Source organism: Pseudomyrmex gracilis, unplaced genomic scaffold (genome assembly GCF_002006095.1).
Source record: "Pseudomyrmex gracilis isolate BER0280 unplaced genomic scaffold, ASM200609v1 scaffold_94, whole genome shotgun sequence".
NCBI lineage: Eukaryota > Metazoa > Arthropoda > Insecta > Hymenoptera > Formicidae > Pseudomyrmex > Pseudomyrmex gracilis.
Window position 1 is genome coordinate 17,611 of NW_018020678.1, and position 19,101 is coordinate 36,711.

At 40.8% G+C, this 19,101-nt stretch overlaps 1 protein-coding gene across 5 annotated transcripts in view; it reads left to right on the plus strand.

Moving 5' to 3' along the window:
* Positions 1–19,101, plus strand: part of LOC109855630 (venom dipeptidyl peptidase 4) — a 254,295-nt gene that overhangs the window by 5,819 nt on the left and 229,375 nt on the right. For 3 of the 5 annotated variants that reach the window (XM_020430089.1, XM_020430088.1, XM_020430090.1), the window contains exons 1-2: positions 7,892–8,138; positions 16,606–16,847. The exons of 1 other annotated variant lie outside the window; for it this stretch is intronic. Coding sequence is in view for 2 of the 4 variants with exons in the window: in XM_020430088.1 (XP_020285677.1) it covers positions 16,827–16,847 (21 nt within the window). In the remaining 2 variants the exon portion in view is untranslated. Of the gene's footprint in view, positions 1–7,891; positions 8,139–16,605; positions 16,848–19,101 lie in introns of those variants that run through there. One more of the 5 variants, XM_020430093.1, reaches the window with a different exon arrangement.

The window sequence follows — 19,101 nt, forward strand, 5'->3', positions numbered from 1 at the left end:
AAGACGAACTTGTCGCAAAAGTCGTGTGTACAAGTGCAACAGGTAATCGCGGTTGAACAAATTCCCCTTGGAAATATTGTTCCGAGGAAGTAAAGTGAAAAACGTGAAAAATCTAGAGACCTGGTCTTTGATACATAACTTTGCTTTTCGGTTTCCCGTTCTAAAAGAAGAAAGTATTTACACACACACACATACACACAAGTCGTACTTATTCCGGCTTTACATTGACCGATCGACCACTTCCATGATTCTTGCTTCATAAATATCACGACACGAGACCGCGACGTACATAGTTATTTGTTTGAAACTCGCAAGTCGAGTTTTTATATTCGGTGACGTTTAATCAGTAAGTCGACGTGAAAAATGCAAAGAGGCAAGATCATAGTTTCAGTGGTGATTGATGTGATTTCCTTTGCAACAATCTTCGCGAGGGATGTGAATTTAATATTTTGTTTGAATTATTCATAATAAAACAAAAAAAAAAAAAACAGAATGATAATATCAAGCGATATCAGGGGTGTACCTGCAATACATCATTTTCTGGCAGTACTTTACATCACGCGTAACCACGTTAATAATAATAATAATAATAATAATAACAAATGATTTATGAGTTTTAAAATTGTGTGTGTGTGCGCTGTTTATTTCTTTGGTCAATTTAATTGTCAAGTGTAATGTTTATTTTTACAAATTAATTTTCACAAATTAATTAACCTTATTAGTAAACTATTTAAAATAAATTTAAAATAAATTTCAAGCTTGTAATTGTGCAATTAACTAGAATTTTACATCAAGTTTGTTTTTTGTACAATCAACTTTAGGATAATAAAAAGCCTAATTAAAGGTGAAAATTTACGTAAATGTGTTAGATCGTTAATTTTCCAGCAAAAGCGACAAACAAGTCGTGTTAATGAAACAGATTAACTCTCAGAACCGTCGCACTCGGATTTGCTTTCTTTTAGATTTTTTTCGAATCACCACGACTTTGTCTGATTGATACTGACGCAACATGTCTCGAGAAAGAAACGTCAGTGTCGCCGACCGGTTTCCATCTTCATTCAGCGCGTTTCCTTTGACATATCTACCATGCCTCGTTATTTTTAATGAGGCACGTTTACAGAATGGTGTTGGTTTCAAAGAATCTGGCTCCCCCCCTCTCTCCGTTCTCCCACGAGACGAGGGGCCGGGCATCGCCGTTTCTCTTTCTTGTTTGAGAGCAAGCACAAACGTGCATACGTACGCATCAATACTTCACTTTAAATTATGGTTATCTGAAATGGTAGCTTTGATTTATTATCGAGGGTAGACGCGCGCGCGCGCGCGCGCACGCGACTCGACAAATCAAAGACGACTGTCGTCTGCGATGATAATGTATCTTATAACGACTGCGATGTTTGTTATTTTTCTTTTTTTTCCTCGTCTCGCGTTCTTTTACGTCGAAATTTAAAGACAGGAAGAAATCGAATAAATGTTTTAATTAACAGACTCGCTCTTAACACACACACACACACATCACTGTACAAAAATAGTTTTTAAGAACAATATGTTTGTAACAAAAAGAGAGAGAGAGACGAAAATTCTGCACAAGATAAATCCAATTAAATTTAATTGACATTTTTGAAAGATTAAAATGTGTTTTACGAAATACAATAAAATGTTTTGATGACCGCGAGAGAATTAGTTTTTTTTTTTTTTTTTTTTTAGCTTTCTCAAAACCAGATTCTCGCGCACGCGATGCTCTCTTCTCCTAAATAAAACGCGTTCGATATTTTGATTGTCACTTAAACTCGACGGTCGATGTAGCGGCGGTCGGTTTCCCGGTCGGCGCGATAAATTATAACAGGTGCCAGCCGTCCTCGGCGTGATTTACGATGATAGAAAAATCAAGTTCGGCCGACTGTTTTTTGTATTTTCTCGCGCGCGCGGCGTGACGCTCTCCGCGACCGATCGGCGCGTCGGGAAATATTGCGGTTTTAGTCTCGTTTCTCCCATTATACATACATACATACGCGGGCAGCCATGCTTCATTCGACGGCCCAATTCCCCCCTGGGATAACGTATCGCGAGAAATTGCACGTCGTGATTTAAATCCGCCCGCGCGCGGCAAGTTTCGGCAAAACATTTACACCAGGCGACCGAACAATCGACTGATCGTCCTGCGCGTACTCGAACAAAAAAAAAAAAAAGGATAAAGAAAACAAAAACAAATTAAAAGTGAGATAGAGATTTTCTGTCGGTTTAGAACGTCTCTCACTTTGTGTTTAGAAAACACTCGCGCGGGGATGGAGATTTACCGAGATTTATAAGCTCTTCTTAAACGAGTATCTATACCGCACACACAGGAAGTGTCTTTCATTTCACCTCATATCACGTCAATCTATCTTTGTTTCTGATCCATCATTTCCGGTCGTTCCGTCGGACCGTCGCGGTCGCGCAGGCGCGCGCTTTTTAATAACCGCGCGCTCTTGTTAAGGTTTACGGCGTAGTTACACAAATTGGGCCGTTAAACAATAATAGCGCGAACGGGTTCTCGCTGCTCGTATCGGAGCAAACGCTTCGCGATGCGAGCTGCCCGTGTGTGTTGTTACGGCCGCGAGCAACCGACCGGTTAATTCGGTTCGCTTTGAAATCTCGCGTCTTTACACGAGATCGCGGCTCCACGAGAAAAAATACACGCGCTTTTCGATGATACGCATCATCGTTCTTCATAACGAGTTGTTTCACGACAAGCTGTTTCAATGACAAAGACTTAAATCGATTGATTGATTGATTGATTGCTTTATTTATTATGCGCTCTGGGAAAGAATTCCCCTCAAGCGCAAACAATACAAAGAATTACAAAAGTGTACAATAATAATATATATAATAAGAACAAAAATTAAAGAAAGACAAGAATAAAAAAAAAATTAAAAATAAAAATAAAAATAAAAATAAATATAAATATAAAGAAAAGAAAAGAAAAATAAAATAAGATAATATAAAATAACAAATTTTAAAGGTAGTAACATTAGGGTAACTCCAAATAACGCAAAGTTAATAATATAAAAATAAAAATAAATATAAAGATCATCAATAAAATTAGTTATGCCTTAAAAGATGATCATAGTATGAACTGCGGAAAACATCAAAAGACGCAACTCGAATGTTAACCGGGATCGCATTCCAAATGTCAACAGAAGGTCTTTTGTGTGCACACAAAAAAACGCCTAAAGATCGATGAGAGTAAGGAAGTAATATTGTGTGTGTTTTTTTTATGTTTTTGAAAAAGTAATATCAAAGATATTTATTTTTTATTCGCGCGGCGTTAAAAAGTGATATCCAGTAATGAAAGATCTCAAATGGAAATGTATGTGTTTTGTCACACCACATGTATTGTCAATATGTATTTAACGCGCGGTCGAATGGCGCGCGCTATTTTTTCTACAACGCCCGATTCCCACACACGTGTCTTACGCTCTCGATATATAAAATTGCGCGCAATAAGCTGTCGTTCGTGCTTCGAATATCGAGATTTAGTTGAGCGGCTTTTACGTATCCCGCAAAAGTGTGATAGAATACGGGTATATTTTCATATCGGCGCATATGCGCGTTTCGTGTAACGCTGACGTGTAACATGTGACGTGAGTAGCAACGCGGAAATGAATGTAATTATTTTCATCAGTACGCGATAGATATCGGTATTCGAAAACTTTTAGTTTGAAAACTTTTCAACGTCACACACATATTTAGATAGCCGCTAATTTCCTAAATTTGTTGCGCGAACACATAATTCTCCAACAGTCAACAAAATATAAATGAACAGAGATTAATATATTTATCTTATCTACAAATTATGTCAAAATGTTTGTTTTTGATCGAAATTCGAATTCGAACTTGGTTCTGACGTTATTTTATTTTATTTTTTTTTTGTTCCAAAAACTAGCTTGCGCTGCAGCGTGTTTTCGATTATCTTCCGTATTGCTCGGCAAATTTAATCGCCCGTGCGGTTACATTCACCGAATTCTGTATTGACAATCTGGCGACACTCGAAGAGAAAATAAGACCCGGAAAGCTTGATCGCGGGAGCTTGTTTTCGCGTCGATATGTATGTATGAAAGAGCCATTTTGTGTGTTGGCACAGAGAAAATTGCTGATATCAATGTCTGTCAGAATTTGCTTGAAATGTGAGCCCGAGAGAACGGGACACATTTAAACACGGGACGACAAACACAGGAAATCAAACCGATATTAATGGATTACTTCGATTTTTCAGTTCTTTTGTTAAAATTTATAATGCTGAAACGCAATTTATCTCAATCGTGATATTTGAACTGCCGTTTTCCATCTTTAAAAAAATATATACATATATTGTAATATATACACAGAGTGATTTTTTTTTTTTTTTTATATTTCAATTCCGAAATTCCCGTGCGAGATGATCTGATTAAAAAGAGTGTTCGTTCTTTCAAACTGAAATTTTTATCGGCTTACTAAATGTAGACATTAGATAAATGTGTCATAACGTCAATGTGACAGAATGTGTTAATTTTTTTACTTTGCGCGGTAATGTGTTTTTTTTTTTTTTTTAACACGCATGTAATCTCTCGCGAGTTTCGCGTGGAAAAAAAAAAAATAATCGCGACGCATATGTTATACTTCACTTTTTTTTTCCGTTCAACAATTTTTCCAACAACGTATTATTACCCATCGTGACGCGTTGGCGCGTTATATTCGTTCGACAATACTTAGACACCCAACAACAACAAGTGGCCACTCCATCAAGGCGCAGTTTTAATTTTGTATTCTCGCGCTCCGCTATGTTTATTCGATCAAGCATTTCTGATGCCAAATCCATTCACACGCAAACCCGTGAGATAGAAATAACGCGCGAGAGAATTAAAGAGAGAGAGAGAGAGAGAGAGAAAGAGAGAGAGAGAAAGAGATTCAATTATTTTTTAATAAAACCATGGGAATGACCGATTCTACTGAAAACACTCTAACAGAAGCAAACGCGCGAAACGTTTAATTGATGATAAAAAAAAAAAAAATCCACATGTTCGAAAAAAAACGTCGTGAAATTCTACGATTCAATAAAATAAATTTTACACATTATTGCGGAGATTAATAGTTTTACACGGTATAAATGAGTAAAAATAATTAAACACATTCTTACTGAGAAGTCGCAAAAGCATTCTCTGTCTTTGTGTAATTTGTGATCACGTTCCCTATAAATAAATATTCCTGTTTGAAAATTTAAATAACTTTTGCTTTAATGTATTTTCGTCGCGAGCTTTTCTACTTTCGAAAGTTTCTCGTGTGTCTTTTGGTACTTTTTTGCCCCTCGTAAAAGTGGCGAACAGACGTTGATAAGAGCGAACGAGAGGAGGCATCTTCGGGACGGGGGGAGCATTTCGCGCACAAGACAGTGTCCTTCCCCGAGCGTAGCGAGCTAGCACAGCGGGGAATGTGCACACATATACTCCTCCCTTGCACGCGCAACCGGGCCGCGCGAATAGCAATCTAGATGGCGTGCTAGGTGGTAATTCACTGTCCTGAGGGCAGAGTCAAGAATTTCACCTAGCGCGCGGCTGCTGAATTCCCCTTTGACGCCATCCTTTGCCCCGGGGCCGTTTAGCTCATTTACCGCCCGACTTGCGCGCGAAAACCTTTTGACGTATCCTTGCCTACCGCGTCGCCTCGCGCGCAACTTTTGACCGGATCCCTTTCGCCGCGTTTATTGACTCTTCCGGCGGCGCGTTTTCGCGTCCCTAAACTTCTTATCTCTACACGCGTTTCACTCTCAACGTACTTGCGGTGTTATTGCTTACAAATACACATACAGTCCGCATCTTAAAGAGAGAGAGAGAGAGAGAGAGAGGAGGGTGTTGGCAAAGATTTAGAAACTAACATTTCGAGCCTTTTAAATTAATATCCTTTTAAATCCGCTTTTATTATTAAGATTACATTAGATGACAAATGTTTCAGGTTTGTTTTTTTTTAAGCTCTAAAGCTTAACTCAAAAGCTCCTCACTGTCGACGACTCGTGGTTCTTAAAGTATTAACACGTCCTCACGTTACCGCGGACAAGGATCAGCTTTAAATTTTACAGCAAACGAGATATTACGTTTGCGCTTGTGTATCTTCTGCAAATTCAGCAACAAACTTTGAAGATGTAAAAAAAAAACAATTTTACACAATTATCTTGTGTTTCTTCTAAATATTTTAGCGAAATACTCGACTGTTGGCCAAAAACGCGTTTGTTATTGTCACAACAGATTAGATGGCAAAAGCTCCGAACTGCGTCGCAAGTTTTTTTATAGTTTGCATAAGAGGGACTCTATCAATATGCATGGACTTGTTATTTTTGTGATGTTAGCATCGCAAAATGCATTATAACGCTATCGCGCGTTGTCGCGCGTAACTCGCTGTCGGCTTACGGCTTATGATAATCGATTATTGATGTATGCTAACTAACTCTTTCGAGATTCATTCGTTAACGTGAACCGATAAGTGCGAACAGTTTCGATCCGCAACAATGAATACAATGATTTATTAATTTTTTTTTGCTCCGAGAAAAATAATTGTCTTTGCAAATTTTTGTCAAACCGACACATCGTTTAAGCGCCGCATCGTAATTTTGCAACAATGTAATGTTTTAATTATACGTAATTTTTTTTTAAAGTTTTTTTCAAAATCTCTGTGTACTTCGATCGAGATTGGTGGTAAAAGATGCACAGAGTTTCGAACAAAAAGAAGGGTCAATTTCACAAACAACAAGCACGTGACAACTCCGGAGATTACATTGTTAGACGCGTGGAATTTGAATTTCAACAATGTGCCGCGCGACCCGACCGGACTCCGAGAGACAGTCAGCTTTGATTAGTCACAGATGGAATGCTTGGCGATTCTCCTCCCCCGGCGAATAGTGCGATTTCTTCTTGTCCTTGTGGAGGTGATACCGCGTTCGAGAGCGAATTCATGAATTTGAATCCAAGTGCGCGCGCGCGCGCGCGCCGTTCCATCAATCTCTCTTTTTCAGTCACCCGTTACATCTCGCGGGAGAACTGTCATAATCACGTACGTATCTCAATTCGGGGCTCGAATAACTCGCTACTTTTGTTGAACGTAATTTCGAGAATCTCTTAACTCGGTTTCGCGCGCGAATCGGGTGTCTTCTTTCTTCTTGTCTCTCCTTTGAAATTCGACGCGACCTTTCGAAAATAGTTTCGAAATCACGTCGAGATGATGACACTTACGACAATTCTATCGGGCGACGAATCTCCTAAGTGGGGAGAATTGCTCGTTGCGCGATAAAGAAATTTTCTTCCCTTCTAGAATCTTTGCTAAAAATTCTCTCATTAACACACAGGTGCGAATTCTCGATTGATTGATTAATCGCGCGAGAGAGGGAACGGTTGATAAAAATTTCCGTGTGCATTTGCGACGTGTGTGACCTGAGTGGTCGAGTTTCGCGCGCTCTCACACACAGGATAGAGTTACGCAAGAGGCGCCGGAGATTCTGATATAGGTTTTTGAACCTCCTCTGATCGAGCGTGACCGTTTTGTTTCGAAGATCTTTTCGCCGGTTCAACAGCAGCGGTAGCTCTGCGACGGTGTTTCCCCGACTCGTCGCAGCACTTCCTCCCCACCCGGGCGAAGTGCATTCAACAGGTATCTACACAACCGATGAGTTTGTGCTATGCTGCCCTGTCTTCTTCCCTGCACCCCTCTTCGCACGGGGGTTCCCTGCTATCTGGCGGATACACCGGTCCCCCGTCCGACCCCGCGCTCTCGTTTGCTTCGTCAAGGACGCCTGCGTCGGTAAGGTAGACCAACTCCCAATCTGAAGCTCTGGCTGGCTGGCTGCTCTGCTAGTTCTGCCAGTTCTGCTCCTCGCCAGTGCGCCGTCGACCGTCGAAGGTTGCTGGTCGTCGCTCCGATATTCGCTTTGGTTAATCGCCTACGTTCACGAAAATTCACTGATGTCTGTCTCAGTCGGAACATCGGTGTGACGTGGAAGAGTGCCCCGAGTGATCCTGAGGATCGTCGCGATCATCTGATCGTCCATCCTTTGAGGCTCGGTGAAGTGTTCCGTCGTGCAGCAGACACACAAGCCGGTTTCTCTCGCAGCCGGCAAGCCGGTGCTCTGAGCTGTCCTGGTAGGAATTTCTCTTGCTCTCTCTCTCTCTCTCTCTCTGTCTCTCTCCTAGCTATTTCTCCTATTCCCATTCCTGTGCAGCGGGGAAATCTGTCTTGGTGTGTTGCCGGCAAATGATCGGCCGGATCTCTAGCGGGGAATTTTGTCTGTAACTAGTTTTCGTATCGTCACTTTGCGAGAATAGCGAAGGGAGAATGAAATGGGCGGGGGGAGCCATCGTTAGGATCAAGGATTCTGTTAGCTTGCCGTGTGTACGAATGATCCTCTCGGATCCAGTGTGTTTAGTCTCAAATTTGAGCGTTTCCGGAACTGCGATCGAAACGCGTAAGACGATTTTCAATGTGACACCCGCGGTGATGCAATAATGATTTTGTTTTTTTTTTTGTTTTTATTAACTATTGACAGATAGGTATCGCGAGTGGTAAACCATCTGTTTGATAATGGATTATTTTTTTATCTGACATTTTTGATTGAACGTTACACACACAGATACAACTGATTGCTTTTTTTTTCTATTAAGTTATTCATGTTTGTGTCTTTTCTAAATATCCTCGTTGGTTTGAACAATATTTACGCTGTAAATAAATTTATTACGACATCTGATACGAATTGACACATAATATTAAATATACATATACACAACTACCAATTATACATTATTTATTACTAGTAACGTACACGTTAAACTCTAATGAATATTGAGCGGTTTTGATGGAAAACATATGACAGTTCACATCTACAACACGTACGCATGTGCGTGTGCTAAAATCTTTTTTCGTTTTAAATCAAAATGAGGTTTTTTAACGTGTTAAAATAAATGCGACAAAAATGATACGACATCGCAATTGTTTGATTTTTTGAATGACGGTCATTTTTCCACGACGCGATTACTAATAATGAAATAAGTCTCTTTGTACAGACGCAAAAGGTATATGTCTTGCGTAAATAAAATAAAATTTGCGTGTGAAATTATGTCTTAAAAAGAAGTCTTCTCTTTTGCGCACACAATGGTATTTTTAATTATCTCAAGTGTCGTTACTGAGTTATTTGACAATGGGATCTCTCTCAACTCACAACAGATATAAGACTCTTAAACTAAAATTCCATTAAAGTGATTTTATCACAAAGCTCCTCCTCCGGAATGTTTTTGGAGCGCATTTGTGCTGTTTTTCGAGCACAATCTCTCTCCGCAATCTCTCTTGTCTCTTGTAAATGAGAATTTCCCTAATAAAACATTTCTTTATTGTCTCATTGCAGAATTACGTAGCATAAAAAATTCACAAGAATATGTAAGATTCTCTCATATTATATTTAAGAAAAAGAGAGAGAGAAAACAAAAACGGAGGAAGAGGGCGGAGAAAGAAAGAAGCAGTTTTGTTTTCAAATCCTCTTCTTGTCAAATATTCTTGCTTTTATATACCACTTTGCGTACAATTGCATCCTGCATCTATTTGCGTCAAATGAAAATTTCCTGTTCCACAGACACGTTTTTTATTATCTCAACTCTTTAATTATCGAGGTATTTAGCAACAAGGAAATTTCAAACGCGCGAGACATTCCCGAGCTAAATTTTTTGTTGACACAATGTGTCTAAATCTCTTTCCTCTTTTTGTTTTTTTGCCGCTCTTATCGCGCAAAATATACATTTGCTAAAAATTTCCTCCATTCATTTCCTTCGCGCATTAACAAGTTATTTAACATAATAATAGAAATTCCCAGAGACGGAGGAAAAATTCTCTCGAATTAAATTTCCGTTCGAGTTAATACACAAGCAAAATTTTGTTCTGCATTATTTCGCGCACGGCGATTCGAGAGTGAGAGCGTTTGCGGAAGTGATGCGACATTACTGAATCCGGCGGTATTAGCATAACCGTTCTCCATCACATTATACCCTGCGAATAAATTCAACTCCGCGCGCGAGTTATGGCGAGATACTCAGGCGAGTGCTCGCTCGCCGATAAATAGGTTGAGCCCGGGCGCGATGAGGAGCGACAACAAAATTCCGCTCGAGATCACGTCTCTCGCAAAATGTTTGCCCAACCCCATCATCAGGCCGCGTCTAAAGTTGAATATCGTTTCTGTGAAAATTGTCGTGGGAAAAAAGGAAAAAAAAATAAATAAAGAAATCGCATATAACACACGCGAGAGATGCGCGGAAAACGGGAAGTAAATCCACCAAGCCTCGGTGAGTGAATTCGCACGTTAGAAACGAGTCGAGTTCGCAAACAACACACAAGCACGCCCGCTCGTTCGTTCGCTCGCTCGCGCGCGCGCGCGCGCGGGGAATATGTTATTTCGAGGGATTTCAAGTGCGAAATACCAATCGCGATCGCCACGGGAATCCTAGTGGACCGTGGCAATTCACAAAATTTCGCCGAGCTTTGTCGAGTCAATTTCAACCCACGTATCGAATTACGAACGTAACAGCGCAACAAGAGGTTGCAAAAGTGCATTAAATATGCAAACCGAATATCAGATTAATGGCTTCGAGATGATATTGACGGAGAAATAGTCGACAATTGGATTAAATTCATTGAACCGGCGTTAATATATCGGGTTAAAGAGAGCGTTAGCTCTCTGTGTCCGGCGGGAGAGAGAGGAAGCGTTATATAATTTAAATATAAACTCTCTCTCTGTGCGCAACACCGATATAATTGTAAATCCGCACTTTGACTTTTGAGAGCGCGCGCGCGCGGCTGCAAAAATATTTAGGAGAGATAAATTTGGAATTTACTTCTCTCTCTCTCTCTCTCTCCGTGTCTTTCCCGTCTGAAGACTGTAACGAGCGCGCGACGTCGCACGAGTGCACAAATATACACGCTGTTTCTAAAAGAAGAAGCTGCAAACGTGGCAGCAGTTTTTGTCGCAACCGCCGTCGGCGTGTATGCGAAATTATATACGATAATGCAAGACGCGTTTTAAAATATTGTCTTCAACAACGTACGCGTAGCGTTTTACAACAACGTTAGCTGTTTTTCTTCTCTTTTTGTTTTAATCGTGAAAAATGATAAAATATCGAATCTCGTCGGAATATATGCGAAAAGAGAGAGCCTTTGTCTCTCCGATGCTCCTCGACCTGTGATATTTCCTATCTCGAGTAATTTGTGCGACGCGTCAACTTTGCGCAGTCGATGCATAATAATTCTTTGCGAGAGACTGTGTGCCCGTTCTTTAAATCGACGCCTGGCAACGAGGTGAAAAGAAGTCACGTACACACGGCCGCACGTGGCTCGGAATAATTAGATGCGGCGAAATCGATCACCGGTTCGGTGTGTTCCTCTTTCTCTTTCCGCTCGCATCGCGCGGAATTTCCCAATAGCTCTGGCTTTTTTTTTTTTTTTTTTTTTTCAAAGTCAAGCCGCGTGTTTTCTCAAATGATGTAGTTTGTTGTTTCGATTTAAAGTCTCTTAATTAGATGCGTCTCGCCCCCTCTTTGACTCCTCTCAGAACATTGCGTAATTATTACTCCGACAAGCGAGCAGATATTAGTTTTATATCGTTTTATCTTTTTTTCGTACGGAAGAGAAAAAAAAGATTCGCTTTGCCACATCGGATTATTTTATTTATAAACGGATATTTACATGAGAGAAGGCCAACCGGTCTCCCGACAACGGCGCGGAAATATCGCGGTGAAAGGATTTTTATACAGGTCTCGAACGAGACGAAGGTGGGAATATTGCGGTGCTCAGTGAAAGGTTGAACTTTTTCGATACACCTCTGCTGCCGCGCGCGATACCTTTACCGCGAATAAATTTTCCTTTTCACGGTCACATGGATATGTGACATGTTAATATCGCGAAATTGTGCGTTCTCGAGAATCGAGGACACGTCGAGCAAGAGAAGCGCGCGGTCAAGGTTGCCATCACGAAGACTCTTGTCGCGCTGAAGAGAAATAGCTGTCCGACAACTGTGCTTCCATATTAATCGCGCGCGCGCGCGTTTCTCGATATATTTATCTACCGATAACGCAGTTGGAACTGTTCCACGATGTATCGAACAACATGAAAATGCATACATTGGAGTTCAGGTGGAAGAAGTAATGGAATTTATTTACATAGATTTACGCGCACGCGCAACAAGGTTATTTAACGTTGATTTTATACAAGTAATAACAGTGTATAACAGTGTCTACACGTAATTAATACAATATTTATACAATATTACGTTTTATTTGTTGTCATTATAAGCTATTCATTACACGCGGCGGGTGACGTGTTTGTTGATTGTTAATATTGTTTGTTCGTTACATATTCAAAATTTATACACACACACACACACACACGTTCACTTTGTATCAGCGCACTGCAAAACTGCGTTTTGCGCAAATAGTTCGCTTTGTGTTAGACTTCGAATTAGTGCGGTCATTAATAGATAGAATATCACGACGAGCCGCCACTTTGATGAGAAAGCGCGCGTTTATATTGCAAAACACTCGCTTATTCCGTATCATTCAAGCTGCATGACAGTTGATCTCTATTATCAGTTTCGATTATACAATCAATCCCCCATTTCCGACTTTGCGTGTACGATATAATTAAAATGCATTCGCATTACGTTCGATAGCGCGCGTACGGTGGTCGTATCGCTGTGTTAGCCGTAGTAAATAAATGGTCGTCGGCGACGTGATAATATCGTTCTCGTCGGCGAGACAAAAGCTTTTGCAAATTTACCTTTGACAAATTTATCCTTAAGCGTTCAATGATAAAAATTTATATACAAATACACAATACCGCATATATATCTTAATTTGTTTCAATTTTCATAACAATCGGTACTTACACGCGAAACTCCATTCATTTGTTCTTCTAACGAAGGCTTTTATATGGTCTGAATAGCCTAGCTTGTGCTCGATTCAAAATTTCAATTAACCATAGATCGATAAAGACAGATAAGAGATGATAACACGCGTGTACAATTTTCCCGACAATTGCAAACGCAGTGAGTTTGCTAGATACGTAAATAAACATTGTAAATCGTCGCGCACGCACGCGCGTACGACATTTCCAATCGCCTGATTCCTAACAAGATCCAAAAAAGACGATGCAACGACAGGCGCCGAGCATTTTCCGCGCAAGCTACAACGAAACAATTACGATTACCGACGACGTGTCGATTAATACAAGCAGATTGCCGAGCAAATTTGTGTATATTATGTCGGATGAAATTGCCACGCAATATTCGAAGCTCCGGCACTTCTTGCGGCGAGAACCGATCGCGAGAACGATCGAACGTCGCAACAATGAACAGAGCAAACAATTTCCACGCGCGAAACCGGTGCGGGTATTAAATTTAAATATACGCGTATATATGCGCTCGCAAAGTTAATCCGCGAGATGTGACGGTTGCATGTCGCTGAGTAAAATATCTACCCGTTTCGCTACGGAGAGAGAGAGAGAGAGAGAGAGAAAGAGAGAAAATCAGAGACCGCTGATATGGAACACCGCGAATTCATTAGGAAATTAAGTTTGCGCGATAAATATTCCGAACCGGGTCCGTTCGGGACGTAACACACGCGCACGGAGTTTTATCTGAAACCGATCCCCCGAAGTGCGTCTCCCTTTTCTTCTCTTTCTCGAATTGCAATGCAAATCGCGCCGCCGCCCGCCGCCAATTTACCAAACTTGCGTTTATATTTTTCATCGATTCGACGTTTACTCTCTCTCGCGTGTGTATCTCGTTATAAATTGCACACAACGAAGGCACTATATGTATATTTTAAATGCAATTCCATGATCAAGAGCAGATTAGCGGTGCGCATTTTCGCGTGATTAAGTGATGCATTTGAACCGGCGATTCTTTTTCGAAAAAAACAACGATGTGCGTGCGCGCAGTCCGTCCGGAATTATATGTATTACTTTCTCTCATTGTATTTTTCGCGCGCTGAACGATACAACAAAACAAAAAATATCCCTAAATATATTATCCGCAGTAGTGTCCAAGCGGTCAATTTGACGTTTAAACGCGGCTGTCTCTAATCTAAAATGCGTTTCACACGCGCAACACATCGCAACGACACGCGTGTGCTCACGATGCGTGCTCACGCGCGCGCGCGCGCGCGCTATGCAAGCAGAAACTCACGTGCACACACACGTATATATTCGGGCAATACGGACGCACACATCCCGGCCACATATGTGGAAGCACGGGACTTTGTATATTTGTCATTCGGCCGTAATGGACGACGAAGCGTGCTCGTCGGCGGCGATTTACTTCCACGCGAACAATGCGGGTTAACCGCGCCGAGAGCTCCGTGAACACGCGCTCTCTTTCTCTTTCTCTCTCTCGCTCTCTCGTTCTCTCTCTTTTTCTCTCTCTCTCTCTCTCTCTTTCTCTCTCGACCCTTAGACAACACCTCACTTTCAAGAGGACAAGGGGCAGTGACGTCGTAGCGGACCGCGAATGAAATATCGCGGGACCACCGAAGAGAAACGAGAAACGATCCGAGAAGAGAACATCCGAAGGGGTGAAAAGGCCGAGAGAAAGCACTCGCACGCGGAGGGTTGAATTCCTTTCTATTCCCGCGTGTGATTTACGTTCTCTCATATTATCGGTTCTCTGTCATAATAACAATATATAAAATTCGATAAGTATGCAACTATCCGCGGAGACGCGCAATATATATATACCGCATCCGTTAGATCGTCGATATTATACGGGCAAACGCGCGAGATCAAAGCGCAATCGAATAACTTTTTCCTCACCGTAACAAAAACGAAAAATTTATATAACACGTATTTATTCGATAAAAAAAAAAAAGAAAAAAAAATTGCTCAGCCGAGAGAGGAGAGTATACATCTTTCTCTCTGTGGCCGGCGGTACCTCGCCATCAGTTATCACACGTTTCATTGATGTAACTTGAAAAAAAAAAAAAAAAGAAAAAAAAAAACTAGAAAATATACAACTGACAAAAAATACTGTCCGCCGCCTGTCTTATTTTTCAATTGATAGAAATTTCGCTAGCGGCGCACAATGAGAGAAAATGTCGCGTGACAAACGAGCATCGAGGCCCGCGAATTGATCTGGAGGTAGAATTAATCACTAGAACTGTCATGCTTACACCCGCGGAAACGCGAGAGGTTGGACACGACGCAGGAATTGGGGCAGGATTTCAATTTGAATAGTTCGCTTCGCTTTTTGCCTGCACTTTTTTGTTTTGTAGCACCGCGCGCGCTGCAGGTGCAACGAATATATGTCACGCGGCCGATCATCGGTGATTGAAATACGCCTTCGCCTGGAATTCGCACACACTCGAACGGGAAATTACATTGCAGTCTCTCTGTCGTCGACTTCTCACCAAATTACGAGTGACAATCATTTTTTCGCGAAACAAAATTCTTTTCACGCGACGCCATGAGAATTTGAACGAACAAAGGCCACCTATTGTGATAGGAATCTGCGCGTGTGTGTATTGCGCGCGCGCGCGCGCATTCAACTGCAACGATGGAGAATTGTTGCTAATTACAAACTTGGAAACTTTTACTGTGACATTAACGCGTGACAGAAATTTGTATTGTGAATTTCATATCCGTCATCAACGGAATACTCACACAGCACGCTCGCACGCGTTACATCATCTCTCCTTAACTCCTTACGTAAAACTATTCCGCCGCGATTATCTAATCTCGCTTTCGTTTGTTTGCGAGCTATGCTGTGCCGAAAGTCGCAATTTTTTGTCGACAATTTCGAAAACAATATCGTATCGAATTACGACTGATAAAAAAAATGTTGCAAAATCAACTTTTGTGAGAAGATCTACGTTTTAGAAATACATGCGACATTGATTAAAAAATGCTCTCTCTTCGAGAAAAAAAGAAATATTAAGAATTACTTGTCTCTAAATCACTTACTTGTCACACTGTGTGTTAGGTCGATCAGAACGTCGACGCGAGAACGAGACACAATTCCACGGGACGTGGAAAGGGCGCGCGTTGCGTCGCGCTGATTTGAATAGCGGCGGTTGTATAGAATGTTTTTCGCCTTTCTTCTCCCGTCTTTTTTATTTCCGAAACATCAATATCGAATGCACGAACGCGCGCAAGCAAGCGGAATATATCTTCGTCAAAGTCGTGGCCAAAAAAATTGCTTCAAAGAGCGACGCGACGTCGGGATCTTCGTATCATCTCATGTGGCTTTTATCGCCGCAATGCTGCGCACATATCAAATTAATTCGTTTTTTTCGGATCGAATTATCGAGGCGCGATAATGACCAGACGCGCAGATTCGACATCCAATTCTCACGCCAATATCTCGTATGCCAAAAAAAAAAAAAAAAAAAAAAAAAAAAAAACGCACAGATTTCCCCGCAGTCGCTACATCCGATATATATGTATATTTTTTTCTGATGTTTATCCTGCCTTTCCCGTTATTTTCCCTTGCATTTTTCTCGTCGACTTCCAAGGTCGACCTTCGGTTTTTTTCTTCTCATTTGAGTTGTACAAAGCGACATTGCGTGAAAAAATTAAATACAGGTTTCGACTCTCCCAAGCCGCGGCCGGCTAAGCAGTGATTAATGGACCGAATTCGTTGAATCCAAAACTGACGGGAAATCGGTCAGTAGTGAAAAAAATTGGAACTCCGGAGAAATAGCGAGAGAGGAAGGGAAAGAGTGGTGCGGAGTGAGAAGAGGAAGGAAGGTAATTTTTATCCCGTCCGAGTGCGGACGTCCGCTTGTGACGAGAATTCGAGGGCCATGACGGACGGCGAGCCCAACGTGAGTATGTCATAAACTTCTTTTTTTTTTTTTCAGTCTTGCTAACCCTTCGTGTTACATATAGTACTTTCGAACGGAGAGTTCGGATCGTATCGTAAAGTTGCGTTTACGAAATTGATATTATAGCGGTAGTATACATGTATATGTATGTATAGTACATATGTATACATATACGTAGTGTTCCCGAAGTCTGTTATATATGTATGCGCAAGCTTTCAGGATAACGTAAAATTTCCCAGTCTCTTTAAGAAGCTAAAATGTGATGATCAAGCGCCTAAAGCCGCGCAAAATGTGTTTGCAAAATAAATATTATATTTTGCAAACAAAAATATTTCCGTTGTTCGTAACGCGAATGAAAACCGCGAAATGGAGAAATTATTTTGATAATATCTATTATCGTATTAATTGAAAAGTATTGAACAATTTTGCGAAAAATCAACCTCAAATTGTTCATCAAAATATATACATTATAAATACAATAAACGCGCGAGTTGTGTGTTTTATTTAATGCCAAAATTCTATATTTGATATTGCGCGAGAAAATACTGCTATTTAATTAAAACAAAAACTGTGTCTCGATATTATAGACGTTTATTTTCTAAAAGTGTGAAAATGTTTTGCGTACGCAGGGTGCGGGAAAAAAATTCGTTTATGCGTATAAATATTTTATTGAAGAGATTGTTTTTCAAGTTTTTTTCCAGTGATCTCTTTTCAAAGCGACCACATGTACCAAAGTTTATATATACTATAGCCACAAATATGCAAAATAAAAAATAATATTATGTAAAAGTATACGATAAAATATTGTAAAATAAAAGATTCGCACGAACTTTGGTGTCGCGGCGTGTTTACAATAGCACGCCGCGCGACGATACGTAAAGTTCGATGTATTTCGAAATGCACGCAGTTTCTCCGATCACGATGATAATATTTCGTGAAACTGACGGCGCGCAAAATTAACGCGATCGATGAACCGTCGTCGTAAACACGCGCAGAATCCGTCAAATACGATCAATTGAATCACATCAGGTCCCAAGCCCCAGAACAGATATTCGTCAAATATAAAAGAAGAATCGCATTCGAGTACACAGCGGGGTGAAAGCATGCAATTTTTGCAATTCGCCAGCGCAAGATTGTCGATGAACAGTTTTACGTTTCGTGAAATTACGGGGAATCGATTTGCATTGTCGATTTGTATTGTCGATTTGCGAACCGTCAATCGTATTTTAATTTAATATAATTGAATTTATTAATTACATTTTGATTTGTTTGTTTTGTTGAGACAATAAATAAAATAATTACTTCGAGAGCTAGCTTGTCTCTGTTTACAGACTGTTTGCGACTTCTGCTCCGTTACTCTTGAATAGCAACGGCTTTGCACCGGCAAATTCTCTTTTTTCATTCAGGGTGTCGCTATCACAGCTCGGTCTATCTCTTTGTTTAGACCCTCCGTCGCGTTAACGAGCTCGTTAACGAGTGGTCTTACTTAAAAGCGTAGTTTTCGTTCTCGCACCCTGATGCACATGGCGATTATGCGCATTTCGTGAGTAAATAAAGAAAAAAATTTATAACTTTCTACGAATAGAAGTTTATGCGCGTTAAACACTTGATTACGTATATTGTATTTGATTTATTTAAAAGTGTCATGCGTCAAAATCTCTGTGAATACAGGTTTAGAAATTTCTACATAATGCGAGCTCATATCTCGCCGGGTCTCACCTGTGAGTGTATTTTTTAAAGAATTTCACATAAAACACCATAAGATCGCATACGTATTTTCTGACTTGCGCTGAATCTCGTTGCCGGGAGATATTGTGCGGAAATGAAATCTCTTCACATTATGCAAAATCGCGAAGGAACTGCGCGATCGATTCTTATTGGCTAGTCAAATTCGCGCGATTTTGACAATGTGTTAACCACCTATGTGCGCATATTAAAATATACGAGAGGAAGAGAACGAGAGAGGAAGAGAGAGAGAGAAAGAGAGAGAGAGAGCGAGAGAGAGAGAGAGTGGGAATGAGGTTTCCTACCATTAAGGGATCGTCTGTAACCGAATTCCATGTATCGGTTTGCCTTCCGCCGGAACTTAGAGCATTCGAGCAATTCGCTCGAGAGAACTATCGCGCTATCTCTACCGTACGCGCCGGCAATAGCATCTGTTTCGCCCCGCCATATATTTCATCTAATCCATAAGCATAATACAGGAAAACGCACGCGAGAGGCAGGCACGCAAATGTCTGAGACAATTTTTTTG